This window comes from Mus musculus, chromosome 3, assembly GCF_000001635.26.
Source record: "Mus musculus strain C57BL/6J chromosome 3, GRCm38.p6 C57BL/6J".
In the NCBI taxonomy this organism is placed as follows: Eukaryota; Metazoa; Chordata; class Mammalia; order Rodentia; family Muridae; genus Mus; species Mus musculus.
In genome coordinates, this window is record NC_000069.6 from 86,223,023 (window position 1) to 86,237,830 (window position 14,808).

General features: G+C 42.4%; 1 protein-coding gene across 9 annotated transcripts in view; it reads left to right on the forward strand.

Annotated features, from left to right (window-relative positions):
* The first annotated feature begins 433 nt into the window (after positions 1-433).
* Positions 434-14,808, forward strand: part of Lrba (LPS-responsive beige-like anchor) — a 559,239-nt gene continuing 544,864 nt past the window's right edge. For 5 of the 9 annotated variants that reach the window (XM_006502347.4, XM_006502349.4, XM_006502350.4 and 2 more), the window contains exons 1-2: positions 434-1,732; positions 2,047-2,482. In XM_006502347.4, coding sequence (XP_006502410.1) covers positions 2,267-2,482 — 216 coding nt within the window. In that variant the 5' untranslated portion in view covers positions 434-1,732; positions 2,047-2,266. The remainder of the gene's footprint in view (positions 1,733-2,046; positions 2,483-14,808) is intronic. The other 4 variants (NM_030695.2, NM_001077688.1, NM_001077687.1 and 1 more) reach the window with 2 other exon arrangements.

Below are 14,808 nucleotides of genomic sequence, written 5' to 3' on the forward strand. Positions count from 1 at the left end.
GTAAATCCATTCTGAGGCAACCTAATTTCTTTTAAGAAGCTTCCTTTTGAGTATTTAAAAAAGGTGCAATAAACTAAACACACTTCGTTGCTAGAATCTTTTCTGATGTTGCTTCTCTTAAGTATCCATGTGACAGCTAAAACGGTCTATTTTTCAAGGATGTTTCAAATAATACCTTTTCAAGTGAACCATTTCATTTCTCAAACTCATCTACGTTTCTTTGGATTCCTTCAGAGTACTTTGATTACTTCATCCCGTCATTTTTAGGAACCTGGGAGTATTTTAGTACTTTAAAGTCTTATCCCAGAGAATACTAATAGAACAACTACCTCCTCTATGTTCATTTTATTTTATACTAATGCACCAGGATCAATGCTTTGCCATCATCAGAGGCAGTGAAGAGAATGACAACATTAGACTATGACAATTTGTACTGGCTTCAAATCCTCATTTATATATATTTAAAAGCATCTATAATGAGGCAAACTTAACTTCCACACTGGGAAATTGAGAGGAACCCCCTTTCCCATTTCCAGCCCCCCCCCAACCCCCCCGGTGAATCCCGCCTCCACAGCTCCGAGCAGCTGTCTGAGGAATGAATCCTCTACTCCTTAGAATGTGGGAGAGCTTTGCTGGGGCGGCAGCTGCCAGGCAAGGAATCCTCCCAGTCGCTGTCCCTCCCCTCCGAGCAGCGGCAGCTGCCAGGGCATCCCAGTGGAAATCTTTCCCAGTTAGCGCCGCGGGCGGGCAGGCAGCAGCTGAGCTCAGTCAGGGGTGGAGACTGCTCCCCAGAGGCTCCAGCGCCGCCACCTCAACGACTCCTAAGTCCCTCAGGTGTCCTTCTCCAAGTCCAACACGAGGACACCTTGACAACGTGGGGCGGGTACCCTCGGCGCTCAGAGACCTGCTGTTGCACAGCACCCGCCTCCCGTTCGTCGCCAAAGCACAGTCTGGGCGAAGAGTGCGAGGGAAAAGCGCGCCGCTCGCGGCTCTACCTGAGCAGCGCGCTCTCGAGGCGCGCTCCCGCCCGCGTGGCACCTCCAGCGAGCGCGCGTGCTCTGCTCCGCCACTCACCCGCGATTCTCCGGGCCCGCCCGCACGTCCCCTACTAAGCCGCCTCCGCTAGGGCGCCCGCCCGCTCGCTCGCTCGCCCGCCCCACCACCCCGCGCGCTCGCGCTCGCGCACGCGCACGCCGCGCCCGGCGGCCCTCGGCGCTGTCATGGCGGCGAGGAGCAGCTTCAGTAGGCATAGGGGTAGTCCCGCGCGCCGTAGCCCGGCGTTCTGTGGCAGTAGCATCCTCGGCCACCGCGGCGGCACGAGCCGCGGCGTCGCCCCCGCCTGCAGTAGCTGCGTTTGCAAGGGCTGAGCGCAGGGGTGGGGCGGCCTAGGGAAGCACGGAGTTCTAGGCAGCCGCCGGGCTCCCGGGGAGCGGACTAGGGAAACTTGAAGGCTGCGACCAGGTGCCTTGACCTTTCTCTCCCCGGTCCCGTCCCGGTCCCTGTCCCCGTCCCCGCAGGCGCGTCGGGCCTGCCTTCCCGCCCCAGCACACACCTCCCTTCCTCTCCTCAGCCGAGCTCAGGTGCCCGGGCGAGGTGCTCCACTCCTCCCCCTGGGCCGAGCGCTGAGGAGAATCACCGCCCCCTTCCCCCGCCTTTTCCTGCCCTGGATCTCCGCCGCCACCTCCGTCTCGCTGCGCCCCGGCGGGGGTGAGGACGAGGCCGGAGTCTCCGGGTGAGGAGGAACTTTGGACCTCAGTGGTCGCAGGGGCCCCCCGTCCTCTGCCGGCGACAGTCCCCCGCGGTGCACCTGCCCGCGCCCACCACCTGCGCGGGCTGGGGGGGGGGGGGGAGGAGTGAGCCTGCTCGCCGGCCTGGAGGACCCGCCTTCGGCGGAGCGGGCGATGGAGCCCGGGAGGAGCGGCCGGCCGGCTGGCCCTTGGGGTGCCCTTAGTAACTTATTTGACAGACAGTAACTATTTCCCTCTCCTCCCTAAAAAATCCCACGACAGACCTACCCTATTTAACAGATGTTTAATCTTCCAATAGGCTTTGGCGTTGTTGTCAGCCTCCGGGAGAGAGATTGGACAAATAGTCTCCAAGAGGAGGAGGGCGACGACCAAGGACTTTCCTGCTTTTTTGGGTTTCTCCGCAAGTTGGAACAGAGACCCTTTTTGGTTTAGCGTTTGCGTGTGTGTTGGTGCCTCTTCTCCGTGCAGCGACTGCTGGCCCAGGGTGACTCTGACTTGTCCTTTCTCGTGAACTAGTCATGGCTAGTGAAGACAATCGTGCCCCTTCCCGGCCACCAACAGGTGATGACGGGGGAGGTGGAGGGAAAGAAGAAACCCCTACGGAAGGGGGTGCGCTGTCTCTGAAGCCGGGGCTCCCCATCAGGGGCATCAGAATGAAATTCGCCGTGCTGACGGGGTTGGTTGAAGTTGGAGAAGTGTCCAATAGGGATATTGTAGAAACTGTCTTTAACCTGGTAAGTAGATCAATATTTTATAAGCATATACTTTTCTCGGTGAGTTGGGGAGCAAGACGAAGTTGGGGTCATGTGCTTCACTCAATCTAATGGCTTTTTCCACGGATAGACACAAAATTCTACTTGACCTAAATGGAGCAATTACTTGTATTTCAGTTTAAAGAGAATTATGCAAAATTTGATGCTTCAGGTTTTCAATGAACATGAACAGATCACCTTTGTGCTAATTAAGCAAGTGTTGATGTGGAAGTATATTTGTGTGTGTATGTGTGTGCATGTGTGTGTGTAGTCAGGTGTTCAATGGAGAATTTGGATGTAACTTTTTTTTCCTCTTGGAGTGTATGTTTAAGCCTGCGATTTTTCTCTTTAATATTTTGAATAAATGACTTTTTTTTTTTTGGACTTGGGAGCTAATGTAAGTTTTTGCCTAAGTTATGTTTTGCTATAGTTAGTTTTAAATACAGAATTCATGTTCATAGTGCTGATATAGGCTAACTTGTAAATTAGTATTTTTAAAATTCTGGCTACTTTTAGTTTTAGAAATAACTAACCAAGGTTGAATTTTGCAGTGGGTTTAGGGTTATCTTGTGATAATTGAATGTCAATTTGAAAAAGGCCTGAGGCAGCCACAGTGTGAGCTTGATACTTTTGTAAATTTGTGTTTATCATTGAAACAAACTTGGTCATTGGAAGTTGTTGATTATACTATGGTGGGCAATGGCTTATTTTAAGTGGATATGAGATACTTTCTTTTTTTCTTTTTCCATTCCATTTTTAGAAATTAGTTTTAGTGGAGCCTTTAGACTTTAGTTTTCTGTTGCTTATAAACTTAAAAGAGTTGAAACCGAGTTTGGTTTTAAAATAATTTTCTCTCATTCAACCAGTGTTAGAAGATAATACAAGGTGCCAGATATAAATGTGCAGTAGTTGTAATAACTGTTTAGTAGCCATTCTTTTTACCTCTATATTTTTGAGGTTAGACTGTTTTATTCCCGGCAGTTAATTATTTCCTTCATTAGGCTTTTACTGTTAGTCCGGTTATTTGCAATACAGATTATAGAATGACAAAATAGGTATAGGTGATATAGGTATAGGCACTTACTTTTGAAGCGTAAAACTTTAAGCTATATTTTATTTCTTTATTATTGTATTATGATTTTTGATATACTGAAAGATACATACATATATACACATTTTTGAAACTATTATTGAAACATATATATAATATATGCATATTATATATATTAGAATAGTGTAGTGATCTCTGGGTATCCATCATCCAACTTTACTACTTTGGGGATCTTGTGTTTGAACTTTCAACAGTGAGCTTCCAGATGAAACGCAAATTCATCTATTCCTTTTCCACAAAAAACTAATTTTTTAAAATGTAATCTTGGTTTCTCTTTCTGAACCTAATGTAGTTTGGATGTACAGAAATCTTGTAGTGATATCATCCATCCTTAGTTGTTTCTGTGTGGACATACAGCACGCTTTGGCAGGAAGGTACAGACTCCTCTTCTTTATAGTGTGGTTTGATGGGGTGGATGACCAACAGGAATCACTTGGATTTTTATCATTAAAGAAAGTCTAAATTTTTTATTAATAGTTTGCTGAAGGGTGGTCCTGATATGGACTTTAAGGTTAGGTTCGTCATACTTGCATGCTTACAGTGTACAAAGAGGTAAGGTCTGTCCTTTGTATGCCCTTTTCAGCAGTATCCACCCTTTTGAGCAGCATGGGCAGAGTGGCTGAGAGGGGCCCCTGGCAGTCCTTTCCTCAGTCATCATTTAGAGTACCTTTCATGATTAAAATATAGGGCGTTGGTGGTCCAGCTAGTTCATCTCATTTGTTACCATTGCTGCATCTAATATTTCTTAGTGGACATAGTGTGAGCTGTAATTCTGTTCCAAAGAAGAACCTTGATTCTGTGCCCGGTAGTGGACCAAGTGGCCTTCTTATTTAACTCTTCTCTACATAACCTAATACATAGGTGCCATTTCAAAAACTCGGAGACCAAGATAGTGAAGAGTTAAATATACACTTGCTCCAGTTTGGTTTTTAGGATTAGTTTTTTCAGGACTTTATCAGTCACATGAATTGGTGTGTGGTTGTTTTTTTGTCTCTAAGCAGGTATTTGTACCTTAGGCAGTGCTTGCCTCAAGGACACAGCAGTCATTGGTCTTGATAAATATTCATGGCTAACCCTCCACCAATGGATTTTATTCCTTTTTATCTAACTTAAAAAAAAAAACTTTTTACAACATTGCTTTAAAAAAAACAACTTTAATGTAAACACATTTTTTTAGTTCACATCATTGGTTTCTCATTCAGTCTGTGCAGAAAGTTGCTTATTAACTTTTTTCTTGTATGTATGTATGTACTAGTGTATGTATGTGTGTAGGCCAGAGGTTGATGTCCAGTGGTGCACTCTCCACCTTATTTACTTATTTAACACATTTTCTTCTTTGTTGTGTGCGGGCATGCATGTGTAAGTGCGGGTGAGCATGCCAGGCCTGGGTGTGGAGGTCAGAGGGCAGATTTTTGGAAGGTAGTCCTCTCCTTTCACTTCTACTTGTCTTACCGTCTGCTCTGTGTAGTTTAGTCTAGCCGACCCTTGCCCTTTGGGGTGATTCTTTTTTCCTCCGAGCTTGCTGAAGAAGTGTTGGGATTACAGATATGAGTCAGGGCATCTGGCTTTTTGTGGATTCTAGAGATCAAAATCAGATTGTCAGCCAGTGCTGTTACCAGTTGACTGGCCCCATTTTTTCTTTTTAAGACAGGGTTTCTCTGTGTAGACTAGACTGACCTCAAACTTAAGAGATCAACCTGCCTCTGCCTCCTGAGTGCTGGGAATAAAGGTGTGCACCAATGCCTGGCATTCATGCATGTATGCATGCATGCATCCATCCATCGATCCATCTTTCTATCTATCTGTATTATCTATCTGTCACTGAACATGGAACTGGAGAATTCAACTAGAATGACTGGCCAGCAAGCTCCAGGGATCCACATGTCTCTACCTTCTTAACACTAGGGTTCAGGTGCGTGCCTTTCATGTGGGAATTGGGGACTGAAGTCTGATTGTCAATCTTGCATGGCAGGCACATTGCTGACAAAAATATTGCCCCAGTTGTATCTTTTTTTCTCCTATCCTCCCTCTCTCCTTTTTTTCCTTCTCTTCCTTCTTCCCTCCTTCCCTCCCTCCTTCCTTCCCTCCCTCCCTCCCTCCCTCCCTCCCTCCCTCCCTCCCTCCCTCCCTCCCTCCCTCCCTCTGCCCCTCTGCCCCTGTCTTTCTGTCTAAAGACAGATTCTCATTATGTATACTTACTTGGTCTGGTTCTGTCTGTGTAGACCAGACTGTCAAAAAACTTGTTAGAATCTTCCCGCTTCTGCTTCCTGCACACTGGGATTATAGGTATGTACCTCAGCGAGTGCTAACTATCTCTTTCTTAATGGTACATTGAATTAAAACTTCCAAAATTGTGAAAAATAGGAATCAAGCAACAGAACATGAGACATGTGTAAGTCATGAAATTATAGCAGTGTAAGCCATGTGCACCTTCATTTGTAGAGAGTTAGTCTCTAATGGGATTTTCGTTTAATAAATACCAACTATGTTGAGTATTACCCTAGTTAGGGTTACTATTGCTGTGATGAAACACCATGACCAAAAGCAAGTTGTGGGGGAAAAGGGTTTATTTGGCTTCCACATCACTGTTCATCACTGAAGGAAATCAAGACATGAAGTCAAAGAAGGCAGGGACTTGGAGGCGGGAGCTGATATAGGAGCCGTGGAGGGGTGCTGCTTACTGGCTTGCTCCCCATGATTTGCTCAGTCTGCTTTCTTACGGATTCCAGACCACCTGCCCAGAGGTGGCAGCACTCCATCCATCAATCACTGATTAAGAGGGTGTTCTACAGGTTTGTCTATAGCCCAGGCTTAGGGAGGCATTGTCTTAATTGAGGCTACCCCGTCTCCAGTGGCTCTAGTCTGTGTTAAGTTGAGAAAAGACTTGCTAGTGCAGTATCATAACTTTTTCATTTCTTAGGCATATTAAAGTTAGGAATACATACATTCTTTCTTCCCTGTTTTGAGAGATGAAATCTTCATGTGTGGCCTATGTTAGCCTTGTGCTCCAGGACTCAGAGTGATCTTTCTATCCCAGCCTCCCCAGTAGCTAGGACTAAAGGCACATACCACTGTACCCAGCTAAAAACATATTCTATGACCATTTGTTTGTTTGTTTATTTTGTTTAAATGATTAAATATTTGTTACTTTAAAAAATAACTTTCTGCGGGGCATGGTGGCACACGCCTTTAATTCCAGCACTCAGGAGGCAGAGGCAGGTGGATTTCTGAGTTCGAGGCCAGCCTGGTCTACAGAGTGAGTTCCAGGACAACCAGGGCTATACAGAGAAACCCTATCTGGAAAAACAAAAAGCAAAAAACAACAAAACAAAACAAAACAAAACAAAACAAAACAAAACAAAACAAAAAAAACAAACCAACCAACCAACCAAACAAAAACCCAAAAAACTTTCTAATGTTAAAGAGCAGCCTGTCTTTCCAGAGTTGTCCAGATAGTAAGTAGTAGGGCCATACAACTCCAGACATCTGGCTTCATAGAATGTTGCTTCCGAACTTTGCTCATGTAGCTTGACTGACCTGTTCTAAATTCTTTAACAGTTACTTTCTCTGGTAATTTCCTTTGCAAATCTGCTTCTCAGTTAAATTTTGATGAGTAGGATACTGATATATTCTAGCATTTCAAAGTTCTCCACTTTTATATTTTTCATGTTGCAATTTAAAACCGTTTTCTTTTGTCTTCAATTGTGTGTTTACTTATCAGACAGTGGATACAGAACAATTAATATTTTGGCATATTCCAGGAACATGTTACAGAGTTCAAGATTTCTACTATTCATCTAAAGATACTCAGTGGTATTTAATTGAATGATGTTTCTCTCTTGGGCTAATGACATATATTTTCATGCTTGCTTGCTTATTTATTTATTTATTTGCTAGGACCTTGCATTAGTCAGCGTTCTCTAGAGTAACAGAGCTTACACAGTGAATCTTTTTATATGCATATGGGAGTTTATTAGAATGACCGTGGTCCAGCCAATCCAACAATGGTTGCCTATAAGTGGAAGGTCCAAGAATGTGTAGTTGTGCAGTTCCTGGGGCTGGATGTCTCAGCTGATTTTCAGTATGCCAGAATCCTGCAAAAGTAGGCTCTACCTCATGGGTGTGCTCACCATTTTTGGGTTAATTCCAGGTGTAGTCAAGTTGACAAATCCCCCTTCTTTTTGGGGGTTTTTGAGACAGGTCTCTGTAGTCCTAACTGTACTGAAACTTGCTATATAGAGCAGGCTGTCCTTAAATTTAGAGATCCAGCTGCCTCTGCCTCCTGAGTGCTGGGAATAAAGGCTCCACCACCCAGCTAGTTTGTTGTTGTTGTTGTTGTTATTATCATCATCATCATCAACAACATCCCTATGTAATATGTAGCCAGGCTGAGCTAGAACTTGCTGTGTAGTGAGGCTAGTTAGGCTAGTTGTGATTTTGAGGTTTCCCTACTCCATCTTCCCTGGGGTTACAAGTGTATAATAACACAACATGTACAGCCTCTGATTTTTAATTTAAATGTTACAGCTTGAAAAATGGAATATTATGTCTTATTATTTGCTGTGTAACAATTGACGTATGTCCTGACAAAGAAATGTTTTTATAAATGGTATAGAATAACCTTTGCTTGCTTCAGAGGGCAACAGCCATCCCAGCTGATTGTTGTCTTGCTGTAATGTGGTCTCAGTGGTGTTGCACATCTTTAGTTTTTGGAGGGAAAAATTAGAAGTCTAATTAAAAAAAAAACCTTTAAAAATAAAAATAACGTTTAAAAATTTTATGTGGGCTATATAAATCCATATTTGATTACTTTTCAAACTCTGAAATGAACTTTAGTATAAAGATAACTCATCGACTGGGTTTTTATTAGTTGTATCAGTATCTAGATTACTTCCTACATAATGCTGTACCTATACATTTAAGGATTAGGAGTAATCTACTCTAGAAACATTCTTGTTGATTATCTTTTTTGTGATTGGTATTAGTGATAGAAAGCTCAAGTGCAATTGGGCACAGGCCTTTAATTCCAGCACTGGTGAGTCAGGGGCATGAGTTCCAGGCCAGTCTGTTAATCAGAGCAAGTTCCAGGTTAGCCAGGGCTACACAGAGAAACCCTGTCTCAATAACTCGATAAAACCCCAAAGAAACAAAACAAAAGAAAAAAAAAAAAAAAAAAAAACCTCAGCAAACCTCTACTCAGTTGCTTTGAGCACAATAAAAAGGATTTATGGACTTACTTATCTGGAGTCCAAAGGTAAGGTGAGACTTCAAGTAACAGTTTCATTTTGTTTCTCTTTTGCTTTTCTTGAATTTAGCTTCAGTTTGGTATATTCCTCTCAAGTTGTAGTATGGATGCCAGACAGGACAGTGGGACCTCTTGTGTCACACACATCTTTTGGTGGAGTGTCTGTCTTAATGTTCTGAGCTAATTGGACCATTGACCAATGAAATGTGTTGATGAGATTAATCAGTATGTTTACTTCATTTACATAATTCAGTTATTTTAAGTCTATCTATAGAGCTTTACAACCATTAGTATATTTTAATTTTATTATCTAATTTTGGAATATTTACATTCTGTGCTCAAGACATTAAGACAGTTTCCCTCTTTTAATTAGCCTGTGATGGGTTTTGTGTTAACTTTTACAGGATGTGAATTTTTATTTTGTACTTGGTTATCTGATTGCCTCTTTGCCACTTGTAGAAAGGCTGATCTTAGTATTGTTCTGTCTTGGTGCCTTTGCTGAAACTCAGTTGACTATAAGCATAAATATCTGTCTTGACTGATTTCATTACAATTTTTTTTGTGTGTGTGTGTTCATGTGCATGCAGGTGTATGTCTGTATACTTGTATGTGTGTGCATGGATGTCAGAAATTGAGGATTGCATATCAATTGCTGTCCATCTTGTGATATTCTTTTTTTTCAGAAAATGTTTTTTTTTAATTAAAATATAATCATTTGCCCCCCTCCCATTTTACTTCCATCCAACCCTTTCCATGGTTTCCCTTGTTCCCTTTCAAACTCATGGTCTTTTATTTTTTATTGTTGTTACATATATATGTATATGTATGTGATCATACGTGTATGTGTGTGTACATACTGAGTCTATATGTGTATTTTTTTTGGGGGGGGAGGAGGCTGACTGGTTGGTATTAGATAATCATTTAGGATGCTTGTCTTTGGGGAAGACTAAGTCTCCCCCTCTCAGCAGGTTTTAATTGCCTGAAGATCTCTCCCTAGAGGTGGGACCCCAAGTGATCTCCCCTCTCTAGGTTGGCAGTCAACTGGTATTGTCATCGTTTTTAGATTTTCTTTAAGCAGCCACACTGTTGTCATTTTATGGGTGTAGTTTCCCTATCATATTAGGAGGTTTGTCTTGTAGCAGATGTCCTATGGCTCTTAGACTTTTTGCACCCTATCTTGTGCGATGTTCCCTGAGCCATTGGTGTAAGGGCTGTGTGTAATACATTAGTTGGGGTTGGGCACTCCACAGTTGGTTGTTCTCTGCCCTTTGAATAGTTGTAGCTTTCTGTAGTGGCCTCTGTCCACGGAGAAAAGAGGCTTCTTTGATGAGGGTGCAAGTTATACTTACCTGTGGTTACCTTATATTTTGAGGCATGGCTTTTACTGAACCCAGTGGCAGGACTAGCTGGCAAGCAAGCCCTAGGGATCCTCCTTTCTTGACCTCCTTAGAATGAGCTTACAGGTATGGGATTTATTCATTTCCTTTAGACAGGGTCTCACTGAATGACCTGGAACTTGCTGTGTAGACCAGGCTGGTCTTGAACTAAGAAAGATTCTCTTGCCTCTACCTCAGGAATGTTGGGTTTAAGGTGTGCACTGTCATCTTTCTCTCTCTCTAACTCACTGTATTTTAAATTTCTATTTTGTAGAGCTGTAGATGAAACCCAAGGTGCATTCTCCCTCTCTCACCCTCTCCCTCTTCTCTCTCTCTCTCCCTCCCCCTTTCACCCTCCCTCCTCCTCTCTCCCTCCCCTTCTCTTCCCCTCCCCCTTCTCTCTCCCCCTCCTTTCTCTCTTTTCCTCCCTCTCCCCCATTTGTGTATATGTGTGTGTATACTAAACATAGACTGTATCACTGAGATACACTGTTTATTTTCCATTGATCTATATATCTTTTTTTACTAAATTCCAAACTATGCTGATTACTGTTAAGTTTGTAGTAAGTTTTGAAATAGGGAATGTAGCTGTCTTAATGTTTTCCTTTTTAAAAAATATTTTAATTATTCTAGGTTCTTTGCATTTCCAAGTGAATTGTAGATTCAGGTTATTAGGTTTTGTAAAAAATAGAGCAGGAATTTAATTTTTAATTTGAGACAGGGTCTCTTTCTACATAGCTCTGGCTGTCTTGGAACTCACTATGTAGACATAGGTTGGCCTTCAACTCCTAAGTACTGGGACTAAAGTTGTGTACCACTATGCCTAGCTAGCAAGCATGGATTTTGATGGGGACTGGTGGATCTATAGCTTATTTTGAGGAATATTGGCTTAGTACATGAGCATAGAACATGTCTCTGTTTATTTAGCTCTTCTTTCACTGAGTGATTTTTTTTGTATGTGTGTGTTGTAAGCATGTATTATGTATGCTCACATGTATAATTCCAAGTCTGGAGCTTGACATGGGCAATCTTGTTCTTTATCTTATTCAGTGAGGTAGGGTCTCACTCAGAACCCAGAGCTCACCCATTGCCTAGTCTAACCAGCTTGCTACAGAGTTCTTGTCTCTGCCTTCTAAGCCAGGGAGAGTTGAAATTACCTGTGGGCCCAAATATAGTTTTGTTTTCATAATATGTAGAGAGAGCAGTAATTCTCAACCTTCCTAATGATGCAGCCCATGTTCCTCAGTTACAGTTCCTCATGTTGTGGGGACCCCAACCATAAAATTGTTTTCACTGCTACTTCATAACTCTAATTCTGCTACTGTTATTAGTTATAATATAAATATCTCTGTTATCTGGTGGTCCTATAAAAGGGTCATTTAACACAAAGGGGTCACTGCCAACACAGTTTGAGAGCTGCTGCTATAGAGGAACCATACAGTATTTTAGCTTTGTCGCTCTAGAAATCGTCCTAATGCTTAGCACCCTGAAAGTGTTTGCTAAAGCTGTGCATATTGGCTTACCTCTTAGTGCCTTTTTATATAGGAGGTAAGGCCTGATGATTCCTTGAGCCTAGAAATTAGAGCCATCCTACACAACAGAAACTAATTTTGCCTTAAAAAATAAAATCTTGGTTAAATATAAATGTCTTAATCTTTTTATTAAAGAAGCTAGAACTATTAGAAGTCTAGTTCCTATCATTTTTTTAAAAAGATTTATTTATTTAATGTATATGAGTACACTGTAGCTGTACAGATGGTTGTGAGCCATCATATTGTTCCTGGGAATTGAAATCAGGACCTCTGCTCGCTCTGGCTCTGCTCTCTCCGGCCTAAAGATTTATTTATTATTATATTTAAGTACATTGTAGCTGTCTTCAGATACACCAGAAGAGGGTATCAGATCTTATTATGGATGGTTGTGAGCCACCATGTGGTTGTTGGGATTTGAACTCAGGACCTTCGGAAGAGCAGTCAGTACTCTTAACCGCTGAGCCTGTTCCTATTATTATTATTTTTTTATATAAAGGCTATACCATGTAAATAAACCTTGAGGGATATTTCTTTCTTTTTTTTCTCTTTTCTATCTCATTTAAAGGATTTGTTGGGCAACTTGCCCCTCCCTCCCTCCTGTCTTTCTCTGCCCTTCTCCCTGCTTGCTTCCTTTCTTCCTATCTGTTTCTTTCTTCATATGGAATTCTGTTCTTTATAGCTAGGCAAGCAGTGTTACCAGTGAATGTTACCACATTTCTCAGTTTTCTTTTTTCTTTTTATATACAGCCCAGGCGGGCCTTGAACTCCTCACCCTCCTTGGCACTAGTATTATGGACTTGCACCATCATATAACTCAGCTTCGTCTGTGTGTATACCCATGTGTGAGGTTGTGTCTGTGTGTATACCCATGTGTGAGTGTGTGTCTGTGTGTATACCCATGTGTGAGTGTGTGTGTCTGTGTGTATACCCATGTGTGAGTGTGTGTCTGTGTGTATACCCATGTGTGAGTGTGTGTGTCTGTGTGTATACTTATGTGTGAGGTTGTATGTCTGTATGTATACTTATGTGTAAGTGTGTGTCTGTGTATATACCCATGTGTGAGGTTGTATGTCTGTGTGTATACCCATGTGGGAGGTTGTATGTGTGTATACTCGTGTGAGGTTGTAGGTCTGTGTGTATACCCATGTGTGAGGTTGTGTGTCTGTGTGTATACTTATGTGTGAGGGTATGTGTCTGTGTGTATACCCTTGTGTGAGGTTGTGTGTCTGTGTGTATACCCATGTGTGGGTGTGTGTGTCTGTGTGTATACCCATGTGTGAGTGAGTGTGTATGTCTGTGTGTATACTCATGTGTGAGGTTGTATGTCTGTATGTATACCTATGTGTAAGTGTGTGTCTGTGTATATATCCATGTGTGAGGTTGTGTGTCTGTGTGTATACTCGTGTGAGGTTGTGTGTCTGTGTGTATACTCATGTGTGAGGTTGTGTGTCTGTGTGTATACCCATGTGTGAGGTTGTGTGTCTGTGTGTATACTCATGTGTGAGGTTGTGTGTCTGTGTGTATACCCATGTGTGAGGTTGTGTGTCTGTGTGTATACTCATGTGTGAGGTTGTGTGTCTACGTGTATACCCATGTGTGAGTTTGTGTGTCTGTATGTATACCTATGTGTGAGTTTGTGTTTCTGTGTGTATACCCAGTGTAAGTTCATTTCACATGCACACATGGATGCCGGAAGTTGACAATGGATGTCTTCCTCAATTTTCTATTACCTTATTTTATTTTTTTGAAACAGAGTCTGTCACTGAACCGAGAGCTCACTGATTCAGCTAGACTGGCTAGCTAGTGAACTCCAGGTTCTTCTTGTTTCTGCACCCCCTTGCATTGGCGTTATAAGGTCATGCCAGCCAGGCGCTTGGACCTAGGTACTGAGAAGCCTAACTCATCCTTGTTATGCAGCTACTTTACTAGGTGTGCTTCCTTCTTTATTTATTTGTGTGTTTTAATTGCTTTTTGTGTGTGTGTGTGTGTGTGTGTGTGTGTAAGTGTGTATGTGCACTTGCTTGTTTCTGAGAGTGTGATGGTTGATGTTGATGTCTGGTGTGTTTTTCTATGTCTTTTCATCTTAATTGTTGAGACAAGGGCTCTTACTGAACCTGGAACTTGCCACTTCAGCCAGATGGGCTGGCTAGCAAGCCTGCATCCGCTTGTCCTCTCTTCCTGCCTCTAGTGCTGGGTTATAGATGTGTACTGCTCTACCCAGCCCTTTTGTGTGTACTGCTATACCCAGCCCTTTTGTGTGTACTGCTCTACCCAGCCCTTACACTCGTCCTGGAGATCCAGACTCAGGTCTTTTGCTTATGCAGCAAGTACCTGACCAACTAGCTTCACAGCTGTGGTTGTCATCATACAACTTTGAGTGCCGTTAGTATCCTTTTTGCATCTAAAAGAATATTATCATGAAATAGCCTTTTAAAAAATTTGTTTTAGATTTATTTATTTTATGTGTATAAATGTTTTTGCTGAAAAACATGTTTTGTATACTGTGTACATGCCTTGTACCTGTGAAGGTCAGAAGAGAGTGTCATATCATCTGGAACTGAAGTTAGGAATCATTGTGAGCCATGTGGGTGCTAGGACTTGAACCTAGCTCCTCTGCAAGAGAAAAAGTGCTCGAAACTGCTGAGCTATCTCTGCAGACCTTCATGAATTTCTTTTAAAAATAGTCTCACAGCCTGCTTTTTTATTTTTTGGTGGTGTTTGAAGTTGAACCCAGGGCCTCTTATATCCTAGGTAAGCGTTTCACACTGAGCTGTATCTCCAGCCCTTTTGTTTCTGTTTTGATCCATAATCTTCCTAAATTGCTCACACTGATTCTCCAGTACCTCCAGAGTAGCTGGGATCACAGGTGTGCACCACATGCTAAACTGCTCTTAAGTAGTTTTTTTTTTTCTTTTTACATTAGTATTCTTTTATTGGCTCTCAAAAAATAGGGTACCTTGTCAGTCATGGTTACTATTGTATTACTGTGAAAAGATACCATAACCACCATAACCATGGAAACTCATAATAGGAAGCATTTAATT